At 41.9% G+C, this 18,505-nt stretch overlaps 1 protein-coding gene across 3 annotated transcripts in view; it reads left to right on the forward strand.

Moving 5' to 3' along the window:
- CCDC60 (coiled-coil domain containing 60) overlaps positions 1-18,505 on the forward strand; it is a 214,776-nt gene that overhangs the window by 118,168 nt on the left and 78,103 nt on the right. For all 3 annotated transcript variants that reach the window (XM_056537218.1, XM_056537216.1, XM_056537217.1), the window contains exons 4-5: positions 14,787-14,987; positions 15,606-15,719. In XM_056537218.1, the coding sequence (XP_056393193.1) occupies positions 14,787-14,987; positions 15,606-15,719 (315 nt within the window). The remainder of the gene's footprint in view (positions 1-14,786; positions 14,988-15,605; positions 15,720-18,505) is intronic.

The following is an 18,505-nucleotide window of genomic DNA, read 5'->3' on the forward strand; positions in this document are numbered from 1 at the left end:
CTGTGCACTGATGACAAGCAGCAGGGCTCTTTGCACTGAGGACAAGCAGCAGGGCTCTGTACACTGAGGACAAGCAGGGCTCTGTACACTGAGGACAAGCATGGCTCTGTACACTGAGGACAAGCAGGGCTCTGTACACTGAGGACAAGCAGAGCTCTGTACACGGAGGACAAGCAGAGCTCTGTACACGGAGGACAAGCAGAGCTCTGTACACTGAGGACAAGGAGAGCTCTGTGCACTGATGACAAGCAGCAGGGCTCTTTGCACTGAGGACAAGCAGGAGGGCTCTGTACACTGAGGAAAAGCAGAGCTCTGTACACTGAGGACAAGCAGAGCTCTGTACACTGAGGACAAGCAGCAGGGTTCTGTGCACTGAGGACAAGCAGGGCTCTGTACACTGAGGACAAGCAGGGGTCTGTGCACTGGGGACAAGCAGAGCTCTTTGCACTGAGGACAAGCAGCAGGGCTCTGTACACTGAGGACAAGCAGGGCTCTGTACACTGAGGACAAGCAGGGCTCTGTACACTGAGGACAAGCAGAGCTCTGTACACGGAGGACAAGCACAGCTCTGTACACTGAGGACAAGCAGCAGGGCTCTGTGCAGTGAGGACAACCAGGGCTCTGTGCACTGATGACAAGCAGGGTTCTGTGCACTGTAACAGGCTCCTTGCTCACATAGCAGGCTGATTGACAAGCCAGAAGCCTGCACAGAGCCCAGGACCCTAGCCCCTCACTTTCTGTATTTTGTCTCTGTGCAATAGCTGCAGAGGCAACATTTGTTTGGCCAGAAATTAAAAAAAAATGTTAATAAATGTATATTACATATAATGTTATTATCTACATTTTATAAAAAGTTTTCGCACAGGACAAACACACTTTAATTTCACAATAAACTGTTAACATAAGTCTTTTAGGCTTCTTTCACTCTTAGTACATGGCTGGGGATGACCGTCTGGAGTGGCAGAATAACGGGGGGAAAATTACTGCTTGTGCTGTCTTCTTCTAACGCTATTTATAACGGCGCCCGGCGGCCCCCATGATAGTAAATGGGAGCTGCCAGGACCCGTTGCTGCACGTTGCAACAGCAGTTTGAAAAGGGGCCTTAAAAGGACACCCTTTTGGCCCAAGTCGGTACCGCAGAAAACAATGTGAAAATCACGTTTTGTCTGTATATTTTTTTTATATCGCATTTTAAATGTCTGACTTTGCAAAAAACAAGATGCAAACAGGGCTTTATGCTTATGTCATCTATAGGAAATGTTACTTTTCTTGTTCTTGTTTATTTGCTTTATTGTTACAAGAAAGTGACAGTAAAGATGTCATGCTGCTTTCCATTACAGATCCAATTACCAACCAGAAACTTGCATCTTACTAATGAAAACCAAATGCTGCATTTAAATGTTCCACATAAAAGGTACCGATGGATACCCACCAGTACATAATACAGCCTTATTCTGCTGTTTGTGTCTGATCTAGGTAATGCCATATTTGGCACACCTTCTTCTGTGCCCGCAGATGGAAAAGTCACATATTTCCCTTAATTAGATCCTAATTGATCAATCTTGGCATGCCACGGCAGATGACAGGGCCCGAGAATAATTACAAGAGACTGGAACAGAGTTTGCGGATCTAGTCAAACCCAATTATATAATATGAATGACAATTAATTGAAATCCACACACATTCAAAGAAGACTTTAATACATTTTATCTAATGGAGTTTTGGTCTTTTGCCCTTTATAAATGAGAATCTGAGCTTTTAGGAAAGACCTAAATACTTTAAATTTGCTCGTTGAATAATCAAAGTAGCTAGAAAAAAAAGCTGGTGTTGGAGTTGTCATCCCAAGCACTCGTATAAAAGTCGTCTTTCTTTCTAATTATTCTAACATATGATAATTCAGTAGGCAGAGTAGTTTGTCTTAATGAACATTTCACACGTGATTGTTCTCAGATCTCAAAGTTGTTGTTAAACTTCCGTAGAAGTTCATTTTAAGATTACACTGGCATATTTGGTGGAATTGATTTTTTCTTTTTGGGCAGGGTTTGGAGGGTAGGGAAGGGTTTGGAGGCTGGATTGCACGTCGGCGCACATCCTCAGTGTGAAAGCAGCGTGAAATATGCTGTGGATGTGCGCCGATGGGGGATCCAGCCTCCAATCCCTATTGAACACACAGGGCTGCGGCTGGGTAGAGGAAGAAAGACTACCACAAAAGGACATAGCTTTAAATTAGAGGGGCAAAGGTTTAAAATTTATATGAGGAAGTAGTGAATAGTAGAGTAGTGGATTCATGGAATAGCATTCCTGCAGAAGTGTTAGTTGCAAATACAGTGAAGAAGTTTAAGCATGCATGGGATAGATAATATAGAGATAGGTATAAGGCTATCCTTCATATAAGGTAGGGACAAGGACTATTCATAAGTATTCAGAATATTGGGAAGACTAGATGGGCCAAATGGCTCTCATCTGCCGACACATTCTATGTTTCTATGTAGTTATTTCCAATCCCACACACTGCTCCCTGTTACCACCTCTGTCTATGTCAGGAACTGTTCAGAGAAGGAGATGTTTGCTTTGGGGATTTACCCTGGACAGTTCCTGACACGGACAGAGGAGGCAAAAGAGAGCACTGTGTGAGACTGGAAAGAACTACATTACTTCCTACGAGGTATACAGTAGCTGATAAGTACTGGAAAGCATGTTTTTTTTTTTTTTAGTTTTTTATGGCAAATCTGCCATTGCAATTTCAGTGACATTGTAAAATCAAGGGTATAAATCAGATGAAAGCAGCATAAAAGTCCAATGCAAGCTGAGGATACAGTCACAAGTTGAACAAATGAAAATGCACATGTAGTAACGCAAAAACAGCACCAACTCCGCCGATCGGGCAATGTGGAGGAAGGTAACAGACTTCTCACCGTTATCTCAGCAGATCGGGACCCTGTAATTTTGCAGTGGGTGTCCCGATTAGCCCCCCTAAGCTACCAGAGTGATTTCTCCTCTTTAAGACACTGCGATCAAATCCGTCTAAGGGATTAATGCCGGACATCACTCCAATCGGTGATGTCCGGCTTTAGTCATTGGTCTTGGCTGCTGATAGCAACCGGGACCCACCGGGTATGAAGCGCGCTCAGCTCCTGAGCTCTTTTGATATGGCGGGAGCGGCAGATTATGTACATCTACATTCTGCATGTACAGTAGCAGTAATTCACAAATCTGTAAAACGTTCTGTCACCAGTTGAAAACATTTTTTTCCCTCCGGGATACCCCTTTAACATGCTCAAAATCAGAATAAAATCACAAAGCATCTTGGAATATTTTAGGCTTTAAGAGAGGAAAATTTGTAAAGATTATAATTTATATGTATCTAAATTCTTACAGATGTGTATGACGCCATGCAGGAACATCATGTGTACAATCCTATTCTGGATCAGTAACATACACATACTAGTTATGACCACCGTGCATTTAAAAGTACAATATATACTGAGTGCTGCGGTCTTCCCTTTATTTTCTGCCTTGAATTGGACCCGAGACCGGGGTCCCTGTGACCTGCTTGCACCTATATATATATTTTTTTTTTTGTTATGTGTTCCTAGGCTGTTATTGCTTTTTAAATGATGGAAACTCCATTGGAACCCTGAAGGAAATGCATTATAAATCAAACTTTAGTCCAGTAGAATCAGTTGAATAACTGGCTTCTATTATATAAAGTCAATGGGTAGCAAAATCAGCTGCAGAAAAAGTGCAGCAAAATATGGCATGGTGACCATACCCTAAAGGTGACAAAAATGCATGGGCCACTCCTGCTCCTGGGTACAGATCCCATGGCTTTAAGGCAGTGGTAAATCCAAGAGCTAATTTTGTAGGGTTGGCATACCAGTTTAAAGGTTACAGTGCCTTGTGAAGTCAAAATCTGTTCTCAAGTCTTATACTTTGTCAAGCATTGTCAATGGTTATAACTTCAGCACCACTTTTTGGCATCGCACCCACTGCTACCCTCTAGGGGACCCAAAATGCTTTCCTGGCAGCCTCTCTGATGACATCCTGAGTAGTGACATCACAACACAGTGAAGCTGTTACCTCTGTGACATCATCACTCCAGTGACAGACACTATGCCTGCGGTGTATATATTTGTCCTCTGTATTTATCTCCTCTTCCATATACAAGTTGTAAGCTTTTCCTAGTAATTCTTACACCAAATGTCTTGGTTATGTTGCTGCACAGAAATACAGGATCATCAATCAGATTCTCATAGGACAGGTGCCAGCTGTCTGTAATAGGAACGAGCCATTCGAAAGCCTGCTTGCTTGATGTAGACAACTACATGATGTGCTCTACTGATGTAAGAAACAAAGGATTCTCACAGCACATTTGGGAAATAAGACTTTTTCTAATTATGTCTTCTTCTTTTTCATGGTAGAGAATACTCCTTCCATCATCATTTGGAGAAGGATATTGCAGGGACTGTAGCAGACAAGTAAATTTGTGTTACTTTGCAGAACATTTGATTTTAATTCCAACAACGTAATGAAACCCTACTTATTTTAAGGTGCACTCTCTTTAACTAAAAGTACCTGACTCACTTCAGCTTTTAATGTTGTCATATCAGTTGCCAAGGAAACTAAAAAATCATTGCAATTTTGCTGGGAGGCGAAAATCAATTTAATTGCCATACTCCAAACATTTTTCACAATTATATTTCCCTATTTTATTCTGAAAGGACTGTGTTCTTTTACCAGGGACAATGATTCACATTAATTAGACAGCATTAGTAGCAAGATATACTTATTTAACTGCAGTTGTCTGAGTCACATTGTGTACTTTAATGCTGGATTATGAATGTCAACTAATGTTCGTCCATTGTAGTTTTACATATAGATATTACATAATATTCTAAGAAAGAGTACACAACCTGCAGCCCTCAATGCCATTCTTTGGGGTTCCAACAATAACAACATGAACTCTTTGCCGCCCCATTACCTATGTTTTCATTGTGGGGTTGGTAAAGATGTATGGAGTGGGATCCTGACTCTATCCCACTCCATATCCGGGGGGCTCTGGCTGCTTTCAATAGCCAGGGACCACCGCTAACCCTTTAGATAAGCGGCATTTAAATGAACTGTTGTTGGGAATGCATTGGCTTGGGTTGCCACCTGGCTGGTATTTCACTGGCTCAGCCGGTATTTTTAGTACCCTGCAGGTATATTTGTATCAAAAATACCGGCAATGCAATTGCCAGTATTTTTAAAGGGGTACTCCACTGGCCCCTTCAGAACATTTAGTTCCGAACATTGTGTGAGCGCTGTGGGGGTCGGCCACCCCCCCACTTGTGCTGCCATCAATCCACTCCCATAGATTTACATTGAGGGGGCATGGCCGAATGGCAGTGTTCAGAACTAAATGTTCTGAATGCTGGCAAGTGAAGTACCCCTTTAAGGGCAGAGACTGCCCGGCATCAGATTACTGGGTAAGCTACCCCATAATTGTAAGTGCTGCTAAATCTGTAGACGCTATATAAATAAATAAATAAAATAAATACCTTGTGCTCCTGATCCAGGCCCCATGCAGCCACCAGCAGACACTTTTAAATAGCTCTGCCACTTTAAGAGCTGAGCTGCTTTAGCGCATGGCATGTCCCTGACTTTGGCGCTGCTGTGTCCTGCTCTGCTGCCTGCTGCAGAGGAGCAGAACAACTGCAGAGATGGGGAGAGTAGGCTGCCTTTTACCCTCAGCGCTTCACCATCCAGCTTCACTGTCTATCAGTCGCCTGCCTGCCAGAGCCGCCCAGCCACCACCACTCATGAGATGATCTGTTAAAATGTTTCTGTGGCCACATGCAGGGGCATTACATTAAAGTAGGTATGCATCTCATACATGTAGCCAGGCCAGATTTAACTAAATTTGTCCTGCCCGCAGAACACATATGGAGGGAGCAGGTAGACAGCAGTCTGTATATAATATTAACTCTATATACATATACTATACACAGCCTGATGCCTACCTGCTCCATCCCTATGTGTTCTGCAGGCAGGACAAATAAAGCTAAATCTGGCTTGGCCACATGCTTGGTGTGCTGTATATACCAGTATTTCCCAACCAGAGTGCCTCCAGCTGTTGCAAAAGTACAACTCCCAGCATGCTCAGACAGTCAAAGCCTGTAAGAGTATGCTGGGATTTGTAGTTTTCCAACAGCTGAAGGCTCCCTGTTTGGGAAACACAGATATATAGTATATACAGCCTGCAGCCCAACCACTCTCTTTATATGTGTTGTGCAGGCAGGACAAATGAACCTAAAGTAATATTAATGTAAAAAAAGAAAGAAAAAATCCAGAAAAGTAGATTTTTGGTCATTTCATATACCGGAATTTTTTTTTTAAAAGCCATCAAAAAGCTCATCAACATAACAATGGTACCAAGAAAAATTAAAGATCACAGCGCAAAAAGTAAGCCCTCATTTAGCCCTGGATTACGTGATTAAGGCGTGATTTAGGAAAATTCCCCCACGTATGTATCTCTTACATCACTTCCTGTGATTTCACGCATATATAATTAATTATGCAAATTTGCATGGCCAGTATTTTTTTTAGCAAGAAAGGTGGCAACCCTAGTACTGGCCATGTTGCATTAGTAGCCTGAGGTTATCGGTTGCCATGGGGGCCTGAGGCCTTACCTGGCCTTTCATCGCTGTTATTGCTCTTCTATTGATAGAAACAGCCTGTAAGATGCATGTTCTGCATTGATCTGTAAGAGCCATCTAATGTTGGCTCATACAAGTCCTCTAAATAAAGTGTTAAAAAATATAATACATTTACATACATAGATTAACGCCTTCCATACTAAAAGCTCAAATTCCCCACATTTTCTTATTTTCCATTTTTGATCACATCATATCTTAGTAAAAATAGAATAAAAAGTTAACAGAATGTCCCATCTTAGCTAAAACGGTGCCAAAAAATTTAAACAACAGATCATAAGCCCTTATATAGCCCAGTATACAGAAAAAAATTAAAGTTATAGGCGTCAAAATAGGGCAATTTTAAGCATACTTATTTTCTTAACAAAATATATATTTTTTTAAGTAGTAAAATAAAACAAAATCAATATAATTAGGATATCATTGTAAATGTACAGTGGTCCCTCAACATACGATGATAATTCGTTCCAAATGAACCATCGTTAGTTGAATCCATCGTATGTTCAGGGATCCGTGCAATGTAAAGTATAGGAAGTTATACTCACCTGTTCCCACCGCTCCGGACCGTCACCGCTGCCCTGGATGTCGCCCTTCATCGCTGTCGCCGTGTCCCCGGGTGTTCCCGCCGCTCCAGACCGTCTCTGCTGCCTGGGATCGTCACTCGTAATTGCCGTCATCATGTTGCCGCGCACCTATTGCATAACCGTACGGTGTGCGCGGCGACGTGATGACGAGGAAGGAGAGCGACGGCGATGCAGGGGATCCTGAAGAAGATGGTCCGGAGCACCGGGGACAGGTGAGTGATCATCACCGGACCACACGAGGCACCTTAAACAGCTATCCGGTGGCAGCTGAAGCAGTCTGCGCTGCCAAATAGCCGTATATGCGATGGCCCCGACATACAAAAGCATTGTATGTTGATGCTGCCTTCAACATGCGATCGCCTCTGAGAGGCCATCATATGTTGAAATTATCGTATGTCGGGGCCATCGTAGGTCGGGGGGTCACTGTATTGGCATACAGAATAAAGATGGTTGATATAAAGTGCACTTTGTAAAAACATCCAACATCTATTAGAGCTAGAAAAGAAAAAAATGTTATCAGTGTCAGCAGTATAAAAGCTAGACATGAATCAAAAAAGTGAAGGGAAAGGCGGAGCACCTAGAAAAAAAATCAAAATGCAAATGTCCTTAAAATTTGGAACGCATTCATTACGTTAATTGATTCTCAGACAGATACCATCACTGCATGGATTTTTATATTGCCTGTCAGACCTAATTGATGCCCGTTACCCAGTAGCTATGTACATACAATTCATATTCCACTACTCCATATTTGTAGCTCTATATTAATGCAATGACAAGGTGCTTTATGAACAAAAATGAAAGAAACAGCAGCACAGTACAGGGAAAAAATTGGTTGTAGGAATAGGCAAAGTTGCACTCACAGAGTGCTTCTCAGAGATCCTGTGGTGACAGCTGTTTCCCAGAAATGCTGTGTGATTTAACCCCTTAAGGACCAGGCCATTTTACACCTTAGGACCAGAGCGTTTTTTGCACATCTGACCACTGTCACTTTAAACATTAATAACTCTGGAATGCTTTTAGTTATCATTCTGATTCCGAGATTGTTTTTTCGTGACATATTCTACTTTAACATCGTGGTAAAATTTTGTGGTAACTTGCATCCTTTCTTTGAAGTGGATTTGAAGGGTCTTCATATTAGAAACACCCCACAAATGACCCCATTATAAAAACTGTACCCCCCAAAGTATTCAAAATGACATTTAGTAGGTGTTTTAACCCTTTAGGTGTTTCACAGGAATAGCAGCAAAGTGAAGGAGAAAATTCACAATCTTCATTTTTTACACTCGCATGTTCTTGTAAACCCAAGTTTTGAATTTTTATAAGGGGTAAAAGGAGAAAATGTATACTTATATTTGTAGCCCAATTTCTCTCGAGTAAGGACATACCTCATATGTCTATGTAAATTGTTCGGCGGGCGCAGTAGAGGGCTCAGAAGCGAAGGAGCGACAAGGGGATTTTGGAGAGTACGTTTTTCAGAAATGGTTTTTGGGGGGCATGTTGCATTTAGGAAGCCCCTATGGCTTCATTTTGGAAACTAGACCCCTTGGGGAACGTAACAAGGAATAAAGTGAGCCTTAATACCCCACAGGTGTTTCACGACTTGTGCATATGTAAAGAAAAAATGTTTTTTTTTTATTAAAATGTGTTTTTCCCCCCAAATTTTACATTTTTGCAAGGGTTAATAGCAGAAAATACCCCCCAAATTTGTAACCCCATCTCTTCTGAGTATGGAGGTACCCCATAAGTTGGCCTGAAGTGCACTACGGGCGAACTACAATGCTCAGAAGAGAAGGAGTGATATTTGGCTTTTTGAGAGCAAATTTTGCTCGGGGGGCATGTCGCATTTAGGAAGCCCCTCCGTCAAGAATGCCTGGAGATTTGAAGTGATGACATCACTGCGATCCCATAGCGGAGTTGTCCAGGTCAAGGCCTTTCCAGACAGGAGACTGATGACGAAGGCCACCTTTGCACGTTCCATGGAGAACTGGTCCGCCATGAGCTCAATGTGCATGGAGCACTGTGTCACGAAGCCTCAACAGGACTTGGGATCCCTCTCATATTTTTCAGGAAGAGACAAGCGGAGCCTGGTCACGGAGGAGACTGCAGCAGCAGGAGGCTGTACTGGAGCAGGAGTAGGAGGCTGTGGCAGCGGCGGTTGCTGATGAGCGGATAACAACTGCTGCATCATGGCGGATAGCTGGTTAAGCTGCTGTGCCTGCTGGGCCAACTGCTGAGACTGGAGCGCCACGGAAGATGCAAGATCCGAGTTGTCAGGCAGAGGAACCCCAGTCGGGTCCATGGCCGTATCTTGCTGTCATGTACCTGGATGCGGATGTCACGGAGCAAGTAGTGGATCCTCTACCTGTGTGGCTGATGACTCGGCCGAGGAGTGGAGTCTAAGGTGCCGCTGGTCTTCACCAGAGCCCACCGCAAGGCAGCATGGATTTGCTGCGGCAGGCGGCACCCAGGTCACTACCCCGATACGGCTCGACCACACAGGTACTGGGCAAGGCGAGGTACAGGAGGATGAGACAGAGGCATAGTCAACGTAGCAGAAGGCAGGCGGCAAAGGTTCATAGTCAAAAAATGTATCAAGGAAGTCTGGTAACACAGGTAGGCAAAACAGGCAATGGGAACGCTTTCTCTTAGGCAATGAGCACTGAAGATCCGGCAGGGGGGTGTGGGATGTGCAGGAACTTATAATGTGGTGTCAGGTACAAAGACTAATTATGGGCGCACTGGCCCTTTAAATTTCAGAGCTCCGCCACGCGCGTGCCCTAGGAGACGGGGACCAACGCAGCAGCGCTGAGTTACAGAAGCAGAGCGAGGTAAGTGACTGGCTGGGATTCGCATGCCGGTGCGTCCCGTGATGCGAATCCCAGCCCCGCTGACAGAGGGGTCTGCGGGACACTGTGCTCACGGCCGGAGCTTGCGGCCGTAGCGCAGCGTGTGACAATCATTCTGGGAACATAACCTAGTTTATCATTTTACAGCCCACTGTACCCCACTTTAGCAACTCAGTGTACCCCATGTAACGCTCCTTGAGGGGGGGGTCCAGCTGTTCTGGCTCCATGTAAATGCTCAAGGCCCCTGACTGTGCTCCTGCTCTTCTGGGACCTGGTGTGCACTCACAGAGCAGTTTACATCCTAATGTGAGGTATGTCCTTACTCCAAAGAACTGTATTTACAAATTTACGGTGACATTTTCTCCTATTAACACTAGCATTTTAGTTTAAAAAAATCTAATTTTCCTTTTCACATCCCACTCTAATGAACATTCATCAAACACCATGTGTTTTTTTTTTTTTTTTTTTTTGCTGTTCTGGCACCATAGGGGCTTCCTACATGCGACATGCCCCTCAAAAACCATTTCAGCAAAATTTGCTTTCCAAAAGCCAAATGTGACTCCTCTTCTGAGCATTGTAGTGCGCCCGCAGTGCACTTGACGTCCACACATGGGGTATTTCCATACTCAGAAGGGATGGGGTTACAAATTTTGGGGACATTTTCTCCTATAACTCCTTGTAAAAATGTAAAATTTTGGGGGGTAAATTAATTTTAGTGGAAAAAAAATGTATGTACACGTCCAACTTTAACGAAAAATCGTCAAACACCTGTGGGGTGTTAAGGCTCACTGTACCCCGTGTTATGTTCCCTGAGTGGTGTCGTTTCTAAAATAGTATGCCATGTGGGGGTTTTCTTGCTGTTCTAGCATGCCCCCCAAAACCATTTCAGAAAAACTCACTCCAAATCCCATTGGCCAAAATCCCATTGTCGCTCCTTCCCTTCTGAGCCCTCTAGTGCACCCACAGAACACCCACAGCCAAATGTGTTTTTTTTTTGTTTTTGTTTTTTTTGCTGTTCTGGCACCATAGGGGCTTCCTAAATGTGACATGCCCCCCAAAAACCATTTCAGCTAAATTTGCTTCCCAAAAGCCAAATGTGACTCCTTCTCTTCTGAGCATTGTAGTGCACCCGCAGTGCACTTAATGTCCACACATGGCGTATTTTTATATTCAGAAGAGATGGGGTTACAAATTTTGGGGGACATTTTCTCCTATTACCCCTTGTAAAAATGTAAAATTTGGGGAAAACCTTCATTTTTGTGAAAATAATTAACATACATAACTGTCCAAAATGTACTGAGCACTCTGTCATTAAATTCCCAGTCTAAATGGCTATTAAGTACTAGTTACTCTGTTTTCTGTCAAGAAAGCAGATACAATGGGGGAAATTTAAACCTGTACAAAGGAAAAGTTGCCCAGTTGCCCACAGCAACCAATCAGATCACTTCCTTCATTTTGCAGAGGCCTTGTTAAAAATGAAAGAAGCAAGCTGATTGGTTGCTATGGGCAACTGGGCAACTTTTCCTCTGGACAGGTTTTGATAAATCTCCCCCAATATACTTAGCAGAAAATGACTTAGGATTTAAATGCTAAATATAATATCCGAATTTTCAGTGTATCATATGTTATTACCATTCTTTTTTAGAAGACTTTCTTTTTGCAAGAGTATTTTTCTTGTGAATGCCTTTAAAAGTTAAGACCTAAAAGTTTCTTCTTATTATAAAGGTTTAGATGTCAACAGTATGCATATCAAAATCACAATACAAAAGTGAACTCTACCCTAAAGATCTTGCATTCTACAGCTGGCCAAATGCCAAAGAGATTTTGGATAGTAGAAAAAGCCAATTGAATTAATTTCTGCTGACATTCTGGAGAATAAACAGGCATGTAAGATGACCGATATCTGTTATATAGTTGTTCTGCCGTGGTGGATTTTTTTAAAGACTTGCTTGGGTGTTGTAGTTGAAAAGTTTATACTGAAAACAGATCTGCCTCCTATTAATGGAAGCCAAGATCAGATCACCTACCAGTTTATCATTTTATCAACCAGGTTGATCAGAAAGTGGACATCTGAAATCCCCAGTCCTTGTCCAGTTTAAATGGGCACTGTCAGATCCAAAAACGTTTTATATATTATTACTGATGAAAATGAAAGGCCTTTTTTTTTTTTTTTTTTTTTTTTTAAGAAAAATAAATGCCTTTTGAGATATGGTTGCCTAAAACCTGTACTACTTAAGTAAAATGCCCAAATTGGGCCCCATTAGCCATTTCCCTACCTGGTGTCATTTGACTTGTTAGTGTTACAAGGTCTCAGTTGTGAATGGGGAGAAGGTGTCTTAAATTTGGTGTTATCGCTCTCACACTCTCTAATACTGGTCAGTGGAAGTTAAACATAGCACCACATGGCAAAGGATCCAAAAAAATGATGTTTTGCTCTACTTAAAGATGATCTAGTCTATATGAAGGTTGTCATGACCCTGAAACTAAGCAGCACCATGGTGGGCAAGATTATACAGCAATTTCACAGAACAGGTCTCGTCATGATTGACTAAAGAAGTTGAGTGCACATGCTCAAATTCATTTCTCAGCCAAATTCAAACCCCATTGATTTCAAACCCCATGGGATAATGCCATGGAACTCCGTAAAATATAAGTTTTATATTTTGACAGAATGCGGAAAGCAGAATTTCGGAAAATTCTTCTGTCTGAATGAGACTGCAGAATCCTATTCAAATGAATTTGAAGTACATTTTGTCGGAATTCGTCTGTGAAATTTTGCACAAAAATTCTGCTGCGTCAAGATACCCTTACACAGATAAATGAGCTTTGAGAGGAATGTTTGTTGCGGATAATGTGCCCAAGTAAAAGGACCAGAGATCATGGATCAGTTTGTTGGCTCACTACTTATCTTTTTAGCGGCCATTTAAATTCTAGTTATTAGCTGCACATTACCTTGTGTAAACATGAGATGTGTGGCTGACAGTATTGTAAAGGGCCAACCAAATGATCCAGCAATCGTTCATGCTGCCTGCAACTGATCGAGCTGTGTAAAGGCTCCATAAGGCAGCGCCCATCGTCACTCATTTACAAGCACAGATCGGACCATGTAAATGGACCTTAAAAGAAAATATTTACCGATATGATTTGCCTATGGAATATTATCACACATGAAGAATTTGCCACAACAGCATGTTTTTTTGTTTGTGCACTAGATGTTTTCTTTAGTTCCAAACTCAAAATTGTGCTTCAAGACAAGACTGTTTCTAAAGTAATTTGTATGCAAATGTTTACCATGTCACTTTTTATCCACAACCGTAAGAGATATAGACACAAGAATGCACACAAAATAAATTTTGCCCCAAGGCAGTGAAAGTAATTTGAATTTTGAGATACTACCATGAGAAGATAAGCAACCTGGTGAAAGGAAAAAAATGATGAGATATTATTTTAGGGTGAGGAATTAGCCGTAAAATAGGGCATTAAAAAAATGAAACTGGTGAAAGTCGAGCGCATTGACTGCATATTTTATATATTTTATATTGTCACAATAAAAAGGAGAATATATGTGAATGAGCTTGAGGTTTAACCAGCCTGTGTATTAATATACAGTACTATTTGTTCAGTAAAAATTCTTCCATAGCCCATTATATTCTTTTAATTTGCAATCATTTAAATATAAATTGCTAGAAAAGTTATACAAGATTCTTTAACTGTTTTATATTGAGTCACATTATAAAGCTGTTTGTCCAGGTTAAAAAAAAAAAAAAAAAAAAGCAATATCCAAAAGAAATCACAGAAAGTCTGGCACAGCAAAAACTTATAAAGAGTTAAGCACTTGCCTTCTCCCGTGAAGATTTTGCTTCAAAGTGTCTAGGCAGGCTACTGTAGCAGAGGGTGCACACCATCCAGTACAGTCCGTTCCAGGCAATGCAAATTTAAAGAAAACAGACGGCACAACCTCTTATCATAGAAATTTTGTGGCACATAGGAATACAATAAGGGGGAGGGCAGACAAACTCAGGAGCTCATGGAAAGGGCAACGTCCATTTTGTACAGTTTTTTATTTTTATTTTTTATTTATTGTTATCTCTAACCGTTCCCAGCATTCAATGCGGCCAGAGACAATATGCCATAAATCACATGGTCTTTAGGGGGTATGGCTGCAAGTGGGTGGGTGTATAGCAGGGTGGAAGGAATTTACTGAAGAAATGCTATACAGATACCCACCCACTGCAGCATAGTCACGCCCCCTGGAGACCCTGGGACCTATGAAATATTATATCTGGCTACATGGAATGCTGAGAAACATCAGAGACAATCGTAAAATAAATTGACTTGCATTACAGCACTTTCGGGTGAGGATATCCTGCATGAAAACAGGTCAATAAGGCGCATGGTGGTAATAGAAGCATATTACACAATATTATAACTTGACTTCATGGACTCAAAGGCTGAAGAGAAAATAATCCTGGAATACCCCTTTAAGACTGATGTCTAAAATGCTGGTCTAAGTAAATTCCCCGCCCCCAATGCCTTTTCTTTTTTTTTATGTGTTATTTTTATAAACCAGGTGTCCTGTGTATTATATTTAATTATCATGGAGATTTTATTTAGTGTTCTGTATGTAGATACAAAGGCTGTTGTGCTTTGATTTATAGGAAATTGATCAGCAGTGTAAAGCAAGGCCGAGGTTACTTTCGCATTCTCCATCAAGAAGAAGAAGGGAAAAAGTTGGAAACACAACAGAAACAGCGCCTTCTGCAGGAGAGGAACAGGACTGAACCGCAGCCTTTCAGGGACTCTACTGAGGAGAGCTCGGGGGACGAGGAAGTAATAAGTAAACCGGATAATAAAACAAGGTGAACTCTTTACCTGTTTTTTCGTCTTCTTGTCTCTATCAGTGTAAAGACACACAAAGTCAGTCATGATGGCTCAGAAATTTTAAAGTACATTGCAAATGAGCCAATGAGCCATGAAATACTAGCAAAAAAAAAGGGATTCTTACATTCATTCTCCAAAGTGTTTTATGGCCAGGCTGTGAATTTCGGGAGAATTCCTGCACCTCTCCAAGTTCACTTGCTCCTAATGCTCCTAATTTAGCAGGTTGTGTTATGCCGCTTTTATCACCTTTATGCACTGGGCTGTGTAAACAGATGGGGAAACAAGCTGTTAGGAAGTTTGCCGTGCTGACGCTGGAGGGAAATGCTTATCCTATAAATGCACTATGTCTTTCTCTCATTTCTGATATCTTCATGGTACAGGTTCATCTTGAAGGTATTTTTTTAAATTGATCTTTAGGTTTGCAAGGCTTGCTTTAAAATATGGCATTAAAGTGACATTCGTGAACCTTGAGGCAACGGATGGACTGGAGATACATGACTGCATCTCCTGTGCACAGCTCTCTTAAGCATAGTAGGTGTGTTATTTGTGAGTTATACATATTATACTAACTGGGATGAATTTATCTCTCCCTCCAGGTTCTTTGTCACAGAGATTGGAGAACAGCAGAGAAAAGAGAAGAGAGCAATGAGCCGTCCATTCACGCCTCTACACAACAGTTTGTTTTCCAAACAAGTCCTTGATGTAGATCCGTAGGTTCAATCCTATAATTATAAGTTGTTTTTTTAGTTTTATTTTTTTTAACTTTCAGAATTTGTTTTATTGATTTTTACGAAGGATACAAAATATAAATGTAGGTGTAGAACAGTCAACTCCTTAACAGCTAGGACAGTGGAATGGGTTTAAAGGGGTGCTGCACTGGCCAGCGTTCAGAAGTAAATGCGCCAAATGCTGTTTTCGCACTGCATGGGTTGGCCATACCCCTTGTGACATCATGGCCACACACCCTCAATGCAAGTCTATAGGAGGGGCGTGACGGCCGTCACGCCCCCTCACATAGACTTGCATTGAGGGGGCATAGCCATGATGTCACAAGGGGGCATGGCTGACCCCCCGCAGCGCAAAAACAGCGTTCGGAACATTTTCTTCCAAACGCTGGACAGTGGAGTACCCCTTTAAAGAAGAAAAAAAGCTCTGAAATCAAACAAAGATGGAGAAACCCCTACATAGCATACAAGTAGAACATGAGAAGTAACTGCATTGTCCTTCTAAGTGCAAAAGACTCTTAAGACACAGACCATCAAAGCGAGGGAGTATGGAGGGGTGATCGACCTCAGCACTTCTGCTTCATAGATCAGGGGGCACCCTAGAGATAAAGCAAACAAAAATGTCAGCCTATGAGTCTGAAAGTAAAGAGCTCTGTCTCCTCCCAAGTTCCACAGTCTTATAGCAAGAGAATACTTTTGCCAACTGTATCTAGCTGTATTTTTTTATTCTTAATCCATACTTAAAGGAGTAGTCCATCTTAAAAAAAATGTATCCCCCTATCCAAAGGATAGGGGATAAGTTTCAGACTGCCTGGCACCCTGGCTGTCCTTCTGCATTGATCTGTGTCGACCACCGCACGAACTAGTGGTGAACATACCCCCTCCATGCCTCTCTAGGGGAGAGCCGAAGATACCCAAGTACAGCGCTTCGGCTCTCCCATATAGAGGGGTGTTGAGCAAGAAATTGTGGGAGGTTCCAGCAGTCGTACCCCCGCTATCCTACACTTATCCCCTAACCTTTGGAAAAGGGATGCGTTTTAAGCTGAATGAACTCCCTTCCGGAAGGCTCAGTTGAATACAACTTTTTTTTTAGTTAACTCTTTTTATTGAAGGGTAAGTAAATACAGCGCATTCACAGACCATTACACCAACTCACAATGAAATGACAAGCACAGCATGAGCAATACAGGGTTAACATTAGTTTAATAGTTTAGCCTTAATAGTTTGCAGTCATTTTTCTCACTTTTTTAATTTAATTCAGGATGCAATGAGATATTATTGAGAGCATAAATTTGTTATCATAGAAATCTGATGCCTACAGCTATTTTAACACAGTGTTTCCCAACCAGTGTACCTCCAGCTTTTGCAAAACTACAACTCCCAGCTTGTTGTCCAGGGATGCTGGAAGTTGTAGTTTTGCAGCAGCTGGAGGCACACTGGTTGGGAAAAACTGCTCTAACCTTGGGTCACAGTGCTTTACAGCTCAAGTATTTTGTTTGTTTGAGAGAATGTTTCAAATGTCAGATTATGAGTAGACTGATCTCTTCAAATGTTTGTTTCTTTTAGATTATATATGTAGTTTTTTGTAATAAGATCTTTTTCTTTCATAATAAACTGTTAGAAAAACAAACATTGCTTTAGCCTAAGGCTGCGTTCACATCACAATTTCTCCATCCGACTTGAGTACACGATTTTATAACTTCAAATCGTATGAAATTGTATTTAAAGTCGGATCCATTGACCTCCATTAAAAAATCAGATCCATTACACTCATCCGATTTGATCCGCATCCGATTTCACATGATTTTTGTTCAGGTCTGAAATCGTGGTGAAACCCGATTTCAGACACGAACAAAAATCGTGTGAAATCGGATGCGGATCAAATTGGATGAGTGTAATTGATCCGATTTTTTAATGGAGGTCGATGGATCCGACTTTATATACGATTTTAAGTTATAAAATCGTGTACTCAAGTCGGATGGAGAAATTGTGATGTGAACGCAGCCTAACATACATCTTCCGGCTGGCATGCCAACTTGTCAAATACCTATCACCACCTCTCTCAATCAGATTTCACAATTTTGTCATTACGGAATTGGTAATATTTTATTTCTTTCCAAAGTTAACACCTTAAGGACACATGACGTACTCGAACGTCATGTGTCCGCTCCCGATCTATAACGCGGGGCCACGGCAGGTCGGGCGTGGCCTCTAACAACGGGCAGGACCCGTTGCTAATAGCGCGCGGCATTGATCGCGGTGCCGTGCGCTATTAACCCTTTAGACGCGGCGTTCAAAGTTGAACGCCGCGTCTAAAGTGAAAGTATGCCGGTTAGCTCAGTGGGCTGTTCGGGATAGCTGCGGTGAAATCGTGGCATCCCGAACAGCTGACAGGACAGCGGGAGGGTCCCTACCTGCCTCCTCGCTGTCTGATCGCCGAATGACTGCTCAGTGTCTGAGATCCAGGCCTGAGCAGTCAAGCGGCAGAATCATCGATCACTGGTTTCTTATGAGAAACCAGTGATCAATGTAAAAGATCAGTGTGTGCAGTGTTATAGGTCCCTATGGGAGCTATAACACTGCAAAAAAAAAGTGAAAAAAAAAGTGAATAAAGATCATTTAACCCCTCCCCTATTAAAAGTTTGAATCACCCCCCTTTTCCCATAAAAAAACACAGTGTGAATAAAAATAAACATATATGGTATCGCCGCGTGCAGAAATTTCCGAATTATAAAAATATATTGTTAATTAAACCACACGGTCAATGGCGT

This window comes from Hyla sarda, chromosome 1 (genome assembly GCF_029499605.1).
Source record: "Hyla sarda isolate aHylSar1 chromosome 1, aHylSar1.hap1, whole genome shotgun sequence".
NCBI classification, from domain to species: domain Eukaryota; kingdom Metazoa; phylum Chordata; class Amphibia; order Anura; family Hylidae; genus Hyla; species Hyla sarda.